Source organism: Callospermophilus lateralis, chromosome 5 (genome assembly GCF_048772815.1).
Source record: "Callospermophilus lateralis isolate mCalLat2 chromosome 5, mCalLat2.hap1, whole genome shotgun sequence".
NCBI lineage: Eukaryota > Metazoa > Chordata > Mammalia > Rodentia > Sciuridae > Callospermophilus > Callospermophilus lateralis.
In genome coordinates this window covers 64694905-64708538 of record NC_135309.1, presented here as the reverse complement: position 1 = coordinate 64708538, position 13634 = coordinate 64694905, and the positions used below count along the sequence as shown (strand labels likewise).

The 13634-nt window shown below is 48.2% G+C and overlaps 1 protein-coding gene across 1 annotated transcript in view; it reads left to right on the top strand.

Moving 5' to 3' along the window:
* The window catches only part of Ablim3 (actin binding LIM protein family member 3), a 109839-nt gene extending 100655 nt beyond the window's left edge, over nt 1-9184 (top strand). The window contains exons 18-23 of the mRNA XM_076856742.2: nt 33-62; nt 631-689; nt 2522-2582; nt 3355-3362; nt 3894-3974; nt 7001-9184. Of these exons, the coding sequence (XP_076712857.1) occupies nt 33-62; nt 631-689; nt 2522-2582; nt 3355-3362; nt 3894-3974; nt 7001-7114 (353 nt within the window). The 3' untranslated portion in view covers nt 7115-9184. The remainder of the gene's footprint in view (nt 1-32; nt 63-630; nt 690-2521; nt 2583-3354; nt 3363-3893; nt 3975-7000) is intronic.
* Nucleotides 9185-13634: the final 4450 nt, after the last annotated feature.

The window sequence follows — 13634 nt, the reverse complement described above, 5'->3', positions numbered from 1 at the left end:
GAACTCTGACCTCTAGCTTTTCTTTCTTGCAGCTCCTCGTTCACACTACCTGGCTGACAGTGGTATGTTCTACCTGCCCTGCTTTCAGCTCATGGTGTCCTGTGAGAGCACTGTCAAGATGGCTGCAGTCTCCTAGATCTCTGCTGGCTGTACAGTGTAGATGTCCCGGCACAGTCCAGATCTCAAAGAGCTGACCCCACCATAGTTGTGAGATAGCAAGCCTCCACTTAGGGTTCTAGAACCAAGGTTGCCCTGCCCAACAGCTTCCAAAGAGGAAGAAAGAGCACCTCTTCCACCCACCTGGGAGCCTTCCTCTCTGAGCTCAACTCCAATTTCCAGGCCTTTGACCAGAGCTACCTGTGGCCAGAACAGATGGGTTCATCATAGGATAGATGTGTATAGGTTAAGGCCAGAAATGGTGTGAGTAGTTGTCCTGGTGGGCCTAGAATTTTGCAGGAAAGGGGGTCAGGTTGCAGGTCTGGAAGGATCAGGAAGAATAGGGGCCTCTGGCTCCTACCCCTTCCCATTGGGTTATGGGTAATACTGGCCATTTATAACCAAATGTCTCCAAGGAGAGTAGTGACCCCTAGTTTAGAGCTCCTGGTAATTGTTCTGGATCCTTCTTTTCAGATCCTCTTATCTCCAAATCTGCCTCTCTGCCTGCCTACAGAAGAAATGGGCTGCACAGGGTAAGAGGGGCTCTGCTGGGGCATGGGACCACCCCCAGATCCCAACACCAGGCCATTATTCTGGCAGCTGCTTTTGAGTGAGACTGGAGGGAAAATCTTGGGGCTAGAAGTGAACCCAGTGAAGGGACCCAATGGCAAAGACTTGCGTACCTCAATTATGACCCCTGTGTGAACGGAGGCTCTCATGGGAGAGACCAGGGAAAACTTGTACTTATTGAGCAAGAATCCTGTGCTGAACACTGAACTTTACCGGCACCTATTCATGTGACCTTCACAGCCCAGAGAAGGGGGTTACTAGGATTGACTATATTTTGTGGATGGAGGAATGGAGGCAGAGGGCTGAGGTGACTGGTCCAAGCTCACATCCAGCAGTCATGGAGCCAGACCAACTGAATCTGCAACCCACACCTGACTGCTGGGCCCCAACATAGCATGTAGTCTTCTGAGTTACATGAGCTCTAGAGCCTGTGACATAAAAACCTCATGGAAGTAGTGAACTGGCTTAAAGTCTGCAAGGGAATAAAAACTTGTCTTGTTAGCAATAGGATAGATCTGGAGGATGTGAAACTGAACAAGTTACAGGAGCCAAGGACAGGAACATTGGGATAGATGTTGAATTATTGAGCACCCACTAAGTCTCGGGCACTGTTTCAGGTACTGGAGATCCTACAATGAAAGCAGCTGCTGCTCCTATGGAGCTCATATTGTAGTTGGTAGATAAACAATGAACAAGAAAATGTGTGACATGACATCAGGTTGTTGGAAGTACTAGGGTGGAAAACAGAGCCAGGGAATAGAGAAGGGAAGTCAGAGAGGAGGTGAATTCACACAAAGGCTTGAGTGACCTGCAAGAGCCATCCCGATGCAGGGAAGTACAACATCTAAGTCCTTGAATGGGTATGGCAAAATGGTCCTGAACCACGTGACCAGGATGGAGGGAATGTACACCAATGTATAGGGCCTTGTACACCAAGTAAGGACTTCAGAGTTCAGTAGATGTACTGAGATCCAAGGCAGATTCCCAATGGTATCCCTCTGCCCAATGTGTGGAATGGAGACTGCAGAAGGGCAGAAATGGAAACCCTAGATCCATTAGAAGACTATTGTGGGGTGGAGCACACAAAAATTATGAGAGCACTGCTGCAGAGCAGTGACTAGTGTTGAGAACCCCTGCCTGCTGCGCATGCTGTCCTCCACGCACCAGAGGCTAGACACTCCTTCAGCAGAGGTTTATTGAAAGCCTCTTCTATGCACCAGGTACTATTCAGGGTGCTTGGAACACAGCAGAACAAAGACCTCTGCCCCTCAGAGCTTATATTCTTCTAGGGACAATAGAAAGTAGGAATAAAATAGGAAACAAGTCCAATTTTATAGAACATTACAAGACATTTTAAAAAATGCTATTTTTAAAAAAAGATGAGGGGCTAGGGATACAGCTCAGTTGGTAGAGTGCTTGCCTCACATGCACAAGGCACTGGATTCAATCATTGGCACCACAAAAAAAAAAAAAAAGAGGAGCAGAATAAGATTGAGAGTTTATCAAGGGGGCAACTTGGAATTCTCAATAGGGTTGTAAGGAAAGACCTCATAGACCAATGAAAGAAAGCACAAGATAAAATTCACCAAATGAATGGATATATATTGAATATATATTCAGTGCCTATTGTGTGCTAGGAATAGACACCAGAAGCTGGCAGCAAGCTCAGTTCCCTTGACTGGAGATGGGGACTGCTGAGATGGCCCCGTGCCCCACACCCTCCCTGGTGCATGTCCTGAGATGGGCGAGTGCTTCCAGGAGGCTCAGGCCAGCCCTGGCTTTGTCTCTCCTGCAGACACCCAGTGCAGACCTCTTCCACTACGACAGCATGAACGCAGTCAACTGGGGCATGCGAGGTAAGCACATTCACTGGGGTTGCAGGCGGAGGTCCCTCCTGGGACTTCCCAGGGACTCCGGATGCACTGCTCATAGCTGCTGCTTGACCTTTGGCAAACAATTCCTACAGATTCTGTCCCCGTGCTGGGCTCTGTCCAAACCCCAAGTTCCCACTCCCTTCCACTTCCACTCCCTCCTTTGCCCTGCTCTTCCCTCATCCTCTCAATTCCCTGGCCTTGGGTGATCTCCAGGCCATCTGTCCCATCTGGGTTCCCAGAGCCATCACAGAATGCTGATCTCCCTGTACTGCTGAGCTAAAGCCGCCTGCCAGCCCTGGTGGAGGGAAACACTCAGAGCCAAATACACATGGTTCCCAGGAAAAAAATTCCATGAGCTTCATGCCCTTTGTCAGGGAAGCTCCCACACCAACCTCCACCAGAAGCACGGAGCAGGCATATCAAAACCTTAGAGGATTCCCCCAGAAAGGGGAAGATCCCTCCCACATGCTTCCCAGTCTCACATTCTTCTTATTTCTATTCTAAGTATCTCAAAAGCTCTTTTCCCCTTAAAACCAACACAAAATGAGCTCAGCCCTATCTCCAGCCACCCTCCATGGTCATACTAGACCTGACTATCCTCCATGATGAATTCAGCAAGGACAGAGTCTCTGGATGGTCACGAGTAAGGCATGTGTGGAGGTCAGACCTCCCAGGAGACTGAGGCAGGGGCCACTGTGGTAATGCAAAGCAAGAGTTATGGATCCTACTCTGTGCATGTCTTTTCTCTCTACAGAGTACAAGGTAAAGGACTCATAGACCCTGGGGGTCTCCTGATGCTTGGAGCCAGTACCTTGGGGACCAGCAAGAGGATGACAGCACTGTCTCTATTCAGGGAAGGGAACATAGATGAATCACCCCTGGGTCATTTTGAAACTAACATTCCCTGTCCCTCCTTGGCCCACCATCCCTGAATCCTGCCCTAGATCTTCTGACAACTGATTAGACTATCTCCCTGGTCCTCAAAGACTGGTGGATTACCAGACCACCAAATATTAGACACTTAAATTCAGGAGACTCTGTGCCCACACTAATGCCAAGTGCCACTAATCTTGTCCCTGGCAATTTTAGGGGATGCTGTAGGGACTTACATTTTGGGAGAAGATACCTTAAGATTGACAGGCAACCCAAAGAAGAGCAGGCCCAGCCCTTCCTCCAGACTTAATCACTGACCCTTTCTGGCTAGAGGAAGGAGCCCAGACACAAAGTATTGCTGAAAGAGACAGGCCCACTCCCCTCCCCCAAGCTGGAAACACCTCCTACCTTTCTCCTTAGATCTATCCCTATGAACTGCTGCTGGTGACCACAAGAGGGAGAAACCGACTGCCCAAGGATGTGGACCGGACACGCTTGGAGGTAAGTCCAGTAAACTGAACAGGAGCCTTTGAGTTTGAAGGGATCCAAAGTTGGCTGGTCCAATCCAGCTCAGGACTGGGAACAGACAATACATGGCTTTTAAGGCCCCATAGACTGGAGCAGTTTCCTCCATCCATGCTGCTGTGTGCAGCCTCCTCTTCAGCCCAAATGACACCTCAGATGCTCGGCAGCAGCATGTCCTCACCTGGTGCTGACATTCTGCAAACACCAGACACAGGAGAAGAGATAGATTTAGGCCCTGCCCTCAAGGGGCCTGCAGTTTCAGAGCTGTACATAAAGCTAGTGCTTGTGATGGGGAAAGTCAGGGAGGCAGCACTGCATAAATAAGTCCAGAGTGAAACCCCCAGATCCACACTGCTCCTGCCATCACTAGGTGGGCAGGCGTAGCCAAGCCACAGCCTCGTTAAACTTTAGTTTTCTCCTTGCGCAGTGAGGGGGGTAGAAATAAATGATCAATAAACAGTACACAAAAAGCCCTCGGCACAGAGTCTGACGACCAAATGAATATTCAGTACCTGGTAGAGGTTAGTTTGCTGCTAATCAGAGAGGACTAGTTTGTGAGACACAGGCTAAAACAGGGAGGATTTGGATGGACTTGGAAGGTGAGTAGGATTTGGATGGAGAGAGGGAAGGAAGCACCACGAGGAGTAGCATCTGTATAGATAAAGGCACAGTCACCGTGGCCTGGGCATGGTGTCGGGCATTCAAGCAGTACAGTTTGCTTGATGTGGAGTGCCAGCCACTGGTCGCCTATGGTCTGGGGCATGCTTCACACTCTCCCTTGACATGCTTCTCCCTGCCTCTCCCTCTTCTTCCCTCTCCCTAGAGTGACCTTCCCAGGCTGTGAACCTTCTCTCTCCTCAGGGCTCCACACTTGTGATCTCAGTACCCCATGCCCTCCTGTAGTCCTCCTGCAGGGTGGGTCACTCATCTGTTCCTCCAGCCTCCCTTAGCCTGTGGCCAGGGCTGGACTCAGTACTTCTCATTCTACTTTGATTACATCATTGACTTACCCATTTCCTCTGCCTGACCCTGATCTTCCAAGGGGCAAGGATTGTCTGTCTTCTACCACAGGACCTGGGGTTGGGAGAGATGTCAGGAAATGTTTGTGGAAATGAGGCGGGCTTCTAAAAGAGGAGGCTCAAGCTCTTCCAGAAGAGCATATGAGCCACCCTTGACCTGATGCTGAGGAATTCACCCAGGGTAGAGGCAGAGGAGGGGAATGCAAGTGGGCCCTTCCAGCTCTAGCAGGCTGGGTCAGCAGCCTGAAAACAGGAGAGATTCTCCCCGTGGGTCTCCTCCTTCCTCTCCAGAAGTGAGCATCTGCCAGTGCTGAAGGGGACAGCTCCCAGGGCTATTCAGTGAAGTCAGAAGGAAGGGACGCAACATCGCAGCTCCCCAGAAGCCTGGGCCCGAAAAGCTCAGTCTTTCTTGAGCGTCAAAATCAATCCAGGGTCCCCACCCTAGACCAATGAAACTGCAATCTCAGGAAGGAACTCAGGCATTGGTATTTTTTAAAAGCCTCAAGGAATGTAGACTTGAAATCACTGGGCTAGAAACACTGCCTCAGCCCTTGCCCCAGTCCAGGGAGCAGCCTATAGAAGGAAATCCCGACTCTGTCCTCAAGGGACTCAGAGTACAAATACTCATACATCCAAAAAATATGAAAAATCTAGTATAGACACCAAATATTATTCTAGGTGCTTGCAACCTATCGGTGAGCAAAACAGACTGCATTCTTGGAACTTGCATTCTTACGTGAGAAGACAGATACTAAAGAACACAAATAATAAATGCTGTAGTGCATTAGAAAGAAGTCCGTAAGGGCTAAGGAAGAAGGTTAAAGGATATCAGGGGAGGTCTCGTGGACCATGTAACATTTGAACAAGGACTCAATGTAGGGGAGGGAATTAGCCAGGCTCTCATGAGATGGAAGAGCATTCTAAGCAGAGGGAACATTCAGTACCAAGGCTAATGCAGGAGCAAGGCTGGCCTGTTTGAATATACTCAAGAGGTGAGTGTGGCTGAGGTCACATGAGCACAGAAGAGAAGATGAAGCAGAGATGAAATCAAAGGAAATGGGGACCAGATTGCACTATGTGATGGGTATTTGCGGTAGTGAGGGTGAACCATGATGGAGCACTTCCCATGTGGTGGCCCTGTGCTGAGCACATACCTATGTCCTCTCATTTACCCTGGTGGTACCAATGAGGTACCTACCTATGATGCTCCCGTTTTCCAGAGGAGGAATTGAGGCTCAGGTCCAAGGTCACACACCTATGTCCACCTGGCTTTAAAAGTCATGCTCTAAACGTTTTTGCCTTAAAGTCTGTGGTGAATGTCACATGCACAGGGCTGTTAGGGGCTCTGAGGACTCAAGGGAAGGGGAAGACTCCAGTTGGACCTTAGTGACGGAAAGAGAAGCCTTTGTCTCCTTTCAGTGTGTCCTACTTATGGACACTTTATTTGGGGACAAGGCTACCATTCCTTTATATTGTGTCTCATAAAAAAAGATTTTTGAACACAGTAGAGAATATCAATTAGAGAATCGGTAGCAATCACCACCCTCCAATAGAAAAAGAATAAATGAGGCTGAATTACCATTTCCCTCAGTCTTTACTATGGAAGAAACAGAGAAGGAAACTTCCTCATATATAAATTATTTTTCAGCATTCACTAGAGTAAAACAGGACAGACAAATCAATACTGTGAAAGAAAGAGGAGGGACACTGAAGGGACCTACCCACAAAAAGCCACATATGGACACCACTCAGGTCCTTATTCAAACAAGCCACTGTCAAGATCAGCTCCAGAAGCCCCTCCAGGGAAACATTCATTTCCACATTCCTCCATTCAACACAGTTCTTGCACACTTCCCGGATGGAACCTAGTGCCAGGCAGAGGGCACTCAGAGGAAACGCAGAGACCACTGCCGTGCCCACCCACCCCAGCCCACACCTCCTGTCCTCATGCAGTTTTCTCTCCCTCCTTTCCCCCTCCTTCAGCGCCACCTGTCCCAAGAAGAGTTCTACCAAGTCTTTGGCATGACCATCTCAGAGTTCGAGCGGCTAGCCCTCTGGAAGAGGAACGAACTCAAGAAGCAAGCCCGGCTCTTCTAGACAGAGGCTCTATACATATAGATGCATTTATATAAAGATTATGTAAAATCTCTATCCTGAAGCGCGGTGTCATCCCCCTGTGTGATGGGACACGCTGCCTCTGTGAGACTTGCTTTTCTGTACTGTCAGGCAAGCCACATCATTAAGGTATTTTTATGCTCCTTACTTCTCTTTTCTAAGTGCTGCGGGATCCGGGAAGGGATTTGAAGGGACCCCGTCCTTTTGCTGGGGATCCTTTTTATATTGAAACATCTGTCCCAAAGTGAGTCCCCCAAGGTCCAACTCTGTTCAAAAGGTGCCTGAAGGAGTCTCTCTGCTCTCTGCTTCTTGGCCCTCTCCCGAGTCTCCAGGGCTCATTTTGACCTTGCAGTTCTCACACACCCTTGGCCCCTTAGGGGCCCTTCTGTGGGAGGATCCACAGTGATCTCCCCAAATCATCTAGCACCTTCAAGGACTCATGAAAAATTTTCTCCACACCTCCAATTTGGAGCTCTTTGCTCTCAGGGTGGTGCAGTTAGAAGTGTGAGCCCCAGATCCACTCATTACACCTGTGGACAGAAGTGGACAGGGCCCTGGCCTCTCCTCAGCTCACCAACCCTCCTCCTCTGCCCTTAATCCTGATCACTCCCTTGTCCAAATCTAGGATTCAAAGGTAGAAAAAGAAAAAAGGTGCTCCCTTCCCTCCACCACCTCCAACTGGCCTCTTTGCCTGGCCTGGACTTGGAGGAACAGAGGAGAGGAGAGGGAGCTGGGAACAGGAGACGGAGCCAGGCACCTGCCAAATCCAAGCTGTGGGACCTCTGACCCTCCTCTCTCCCTCACTGCTCCCAGCACCTCCTGACGCTTCCCCCTTCCTAGGAGAGGCCCATTGTTGCAGCCTGTATTCTTCAGCCTTATTACAATCTATGTGCCTGATGACCTACATACCACAGGGCTAACGTTCCCCCCACAGCTCCAACCCAACAACCAGAGAGACAGCTCTCACCACCCTCTACAGGGAGAATAGGCCACACCCCAGAGAAAGGCTCTTGGCCTGGGCCACTGGGCAACCATATTAGACCCCCACACCAATCCCAGGTCCCACTGCAAAGTTGGCCAGGTCTCATGGAGGAAATTTCCAGAGCATGACTTCTTACAAGATTCCAAAATGAGGTGTTGGCCAACACTGCTCACGGTCATCCAGATTGTCCCAGTGGCTACCTTTCCTGTCTCTGGAACAGGGGTGAAAGCTTAACCTTTTCTCATCCTCTTTCCAAACTTTCAACCCTGAATTGGCCAAATTTGGGGGATGGGCACTGTTCCTTCTTGAAGATATGTTGTTTCAGACCATCTTGAGATCATGGAGGAAGGATGAAGAAGTGGAGATGACAACTGTGACTCTCAAGTGGCTGGTAATGCAATGAGGCAAATGTCAAACTAACATCCAACAACCCCCACTGAGTACCTGCTGAATACTGAGCACTGAATGGGGGAGGGGGGTGCTGGGATGAGTCAATGTGGGCCCCATCTCAGAGGCACGCCTATTAAGAGTGGGCAACATGAGACGTGCACCCAAACATAAGGAATATAAGGCAGAAAGTGAGAGAAGGCTTGAGAAAGTGTGACATTACTGAAGAGCCAGATGCAGTTGGTGCAGACCAAGGAGAGCTTTCTGGAAGAGACTGCATCTATCTGAGTGAAATCTGGAAGGATCTCTGTAAACTGTGAACTAAAAGGGTAATAGGGTGGAGAGACCAGAAGGGAAGTCGAATGTTCTACTCTGGTTTAAGATGTCAAATCTCCCTGCAACTTCTCTTCTTGGCCAACATCTTTCAACGTTCCTGACCCGTGAGAAATGTCCCCAGCCAGACACAATCATTGAAACTGCCTCATTATCACTGGTTAACAACTTGCGAGACTGAAGGGCTTTTGTTATTGTTGTTGAATATTTTTGTTTCCCATAAAAGCACATCATTGCAACCCAGACCCGTGTTCTCTGTGGTTTCCAGCGTGAGTGGAAATGACTGACATGGGAAAAGGCTAAACCATGCACATTTTTTTTTCAAAATAAATAAACCTAAAGAGCAGTCACTTGTTTGGCCTTGGTTTCTCTTCTGTAAAATGGGAATATTTGATGAGATCAACGGTATCCAGATTGTTTTCTGCAAAATGCAGGGTACTTCAAGTTAGCAGAGGTTGCTCCAACCACAAATAAGCTTCTGCTATCAAAAGTAATTAAGAATTAAGCACCAACAACATGTCCAGGTCTATGCTGAGGACCTTCTACATCATCTCACTAAAGCCTCTGTAACACTCAAGAGGTGACCATAATTAATTAACCCATCTTACAGATGGAAAAACAGCTTAAAAGAAGACACATGATTACCACCAGTAGAGCCAGAAGTCAATCCCAGCTGGTCTGGCTGGAAAGACCAGCTTCTCATTCTTATCTGGCAAGACCCCTTCCATTGCAAGTAAAATTCACCTTATTAAAAGTGGCTTAAACGATGAGAACAAGGTTAGTATATTCATCATCTCATTGATGCTGTCCAGAGCCCATGTTCCTTACACCTCTTTACTTCACTACCCACAGTATTTTGACTTTCATTCTCTGCCAATGTGACCCCTCATGTTTACAAGAGGCTGCTGTGCCTCCAGGCATCCTATCGTCATACAACCACATCAAGAGACAGGAAAGGAATTTCCCCTTGCATGTCTAGTTTAATCAGAAAGACTTTCCCAGAAGCCCTCAGTACACTTCTGTTCAAGTTCTGCTGACCAGAAATAGGGAGTATGTCCAACCATTACTGCAATAAAGGCTGGGAAATGAACATTTCATCCTTGATAGTGACAAGGGGAAAAGGAGGCAGACTGAAAGGAATGACCAACTAAAAATTCTGGGGAGCATGTAGTAGAGCTAGTGAAGAGGAATGTCAGGTTAAAAGAGGTGAGTAGGCAGATGGGGGTCAGAATATGAGGGAGGTCTACAGGGACTTCTCTCATTCATTCAGGTTTGGTAGCGATGGTCTGGCTTGCACTGTGGTTATTAACATGCTGGATGTATAAAGAACTGCTATAAGCCTTGCCACTCAAAGTGTAGTCTAGCCAGAAACATCAACATCACCCTGTAGCTTGCCAGAAATGCAGAATCTGGGGCCCCATCCTGACCTCCTCCATCAGCAGCTGGCTTTTAATAAGTTCCCCAAGGCACACCAATAGTGAAATGTCAGAAGTGCTACCCCAAATCGTCTACCTTTTACAGACAGAAACAACCTTTTTGAATCAGACTTCCTGAAATTTTCCAAGGGGGACTTTTCCCCCTGCACATAACCCCTTTGGACACTGGAGGGCAATCTTACATGAATAAGGCAGAACCCAACTTTGGGGGTCACATGCATCACACAAGGTTAGAGTTTAAAGCTGATGCAATGGGCCAGCTGAGCACTGGAGTTGGTGTGGATGAGGGGCAGCTCTGCTGCCCTGAGAGCTCCTCGCCTTCACCAGGTGCTATGCCCAGAGCCATGGGCACCAGCCATGGAAGGTGTCAGTGACTGCAGCTGGCCCCTGAGCAGAGCCACACATGGAACAGAAGGGCTGCTATTCAGCACTGATAGCAAAACTCAAGAGGAAAAAAAGCACAGCTAAAATTAATAATTAACACACAGAATCATGCCAACTTCACTAATGTCCCACGTGGGATGAAGCCTTAAGTGTAGCGCTCTTCAGCACTAAAAGTCTGACCACGCAGTGATGAATACCTTGCTTACATATGCAGCTCTGAGCCTCTGCCCAGCCATTCAGAAGCCCTGGAGTGGGACTCTAAATAGACAAAACCCAGAGATGTGAGATGGGGCCAGCCTCCTGCTACCCGCCAGAAGCACTCCTGCCTCTTTCCCTGGCCTGGTCCAATGTGCTGGCACAGGGGCACAGAAAAGGGACACCAAAGGCCAGTAGCCACCACCCTTGCTTTGTCCTCAGGGCTAATTGGGACCACATGTGCAGATAAAGCAGGTTAAAAAGTAATGTGACATCTATGCTAATGGCCTGAAGTGTGTCCTTGTCAGAAAGCACTGTCCCACTCAAACACCTTTCGAATAATTTAGTCACTCAATGATATCTAAGGAATATTTTTCCTTCAGTGGATTCATCTCTTTCTATTTTAATATCAGTGAAACTTTCTGCTTGTGGGACTGGTTATACATTTTTAATACAAATTCAGATACATTTTCTAATTCTCTGGCCTGTGTAACACTGAAGTTAGTTCACATCTTCACCCACACCCAGGGAGCCACTGTTCTGGTTGATGGAAGTAAGTGGGGAGAAGGTGACTTTACGCCCTCAATGTCCTCAGGACACCTGGTCTCTGGGGAGCTGGCGATGCTGCAGAGAGAGGAAAGCACAAGATTATTTGACAATCAAACATGATCCATCACCAAAGCCAAGACTCTCATGTACCATTGCTGGTTCCTGGGGTGCCGTGTACACAGGCAGTCCCTGGACCTTGCTTAGGTTTTCATTGAATGCAGTTCCTATATCCCCTGTTGCTCTGGGTTGTAAGGCCTTTGCCTCCTTGTAGATATTATAGCTCCATGGATTTGGACACCCTGCCAACACCAGCCTCCCTGGCAAATTTTAGCCTTGACAGTTATAAGCAGAATTGCTCCTGCCCGTGCCTCCATCTTTGCATGTCGAAGTCGCAGCCCTCGCCCCTGAGAATGTGACTGACTGTATTTGGAGCAGAGCTTTTTTTTTTTTATTATTATTTTTCAATTGTAGATGGACACAATACCTTTATTTAGTTTATTTTTATATGGTGTGAAGATTGAACCCAGTGCCTCACATGTGCTAGGCAAGTGCTCTACCACTGAGCCACAACCCCCAGCCCTGAGACAGGGATTTTAAAGAGGTGATCAAATTAAAATGAGGCATAGAGTGGGCTCTGATCTGATCTGCCTGCGGGCCAAGGCATACAAGCATGGGGTGTGATGACCAGCTAAGAGTCAAGGAAAGAGCTTCCCAGGAAACCAGTGCTGCCAGCACTTTGGTCTTATACTTCCAACTTCCACAACTGACAGAAAATTAACTCCTGTTGTTGGAGCCATGCAGACTCTGGTGCTCTGCTCTAGTCACTCTAGCGAACTAACATACTGGCTGAAATTAGATTTGCAAAACAGAAATTATGGCACTTACTCATGAGTGATGCACTCCTGCAGAGACCAAGACTCTCACATACCATTGCTTCCACGGGGGAGGTATGCATTTGGGTGCTCAGCATCACCCCAATAGTCCCATCAGGAGGTGTGCCCGGGCTGTGAGTGCCCCCTCTAGGCCATTGCTGAGAGAGAGGCAGGCCTCTCTCACCTGAGTCTCCAGCTATCAGCCCGACTCAGTCAAGAGCTTCCTGGCCTTCTTTGCCACAGACTGGGAGACTAAACAGAGGAAGGAAGTGTTAGCGCATGGAAAGCAGTGACAACTCTGTTTGCATTCCTGGATCGAGGTTCCCTTAAATCTGCACCACCCTCGAGCTCCCCGGGTACCCACTAAGCAAATAAATTGCTCTTTTGGTTTGATTTGTAACTCACTTGGAGTTGGGACAAATACACTGGCTTTCCAGGTGAATTATTGGTGACAGTGGAGTCTCATATGTGTTCCTTTGCTGTCTGTGTGACAGAGTAACCACAATCTAATAGTGCAAGCATCAGCCCTCTGCCCCTGGGAGCCTGCAGTGGGATGCGGGACTCACGAGGGAAGCCAAGCAAACACATAGAAAGGGGTGAAAGCTTTCCCCAGTCGTTGAGAAGTGCCGGTAGGGCCAGGACCAATAGCCTTCTCATTTTCCAAAGCGCTTATTGCCATACAAAAGCAGTATGCCCGCCTCCCTGACACACAAGGTCTTGCTCACCTGGATTGGGACAAACCATCCACCTTACCCAAGCAATTTGTCCTTCAAATGAAATAACTGCACTGATTTTTTTTAAATATGTATACAAAACATCACTCCATAGAAGATTTGAGGGTACGGGAACTGCAGGTACAGTAGCCCACCCATCCAGGAGCACCGGTTGTTCCTGAAGGGAAGGAAGAATCTGGCAGAACTCCCAGCATGTCTAATGGTTTGATTTATAGAAAACTCCCTGCAGGGGGCAGCCTGAGTACATAGCCAAGACTTCTTACTATTTCCATAAGCATCTGACAAAGCTCTTCAGAGGAAACCCACTGATAAAATAACAACTGACCCTTCCGGCAACAGGTCAGGAACTGTACTAACCATGTCACATGTCTCATTTGACCTCTGGGTGCCACTTTCATCCTTTTTACAGATAAGAAAATTTTTTACAGATAAGGAAATTGAGCCCTTGGTGAATAATTCACCCAAGGTTTCTCTGCTGTTTGTGACAGAGTCTGAACTTGAACTCAGGGCCATGTTACCCAAACCCATGCCCTTGGCCACTACACAATGACCACTCCTAAGTAGAAGGCCAAATGGCATAGCACCCCATCTCTTTGAATTCAGTCATATTTAAGCCTCGCTATCACCAGG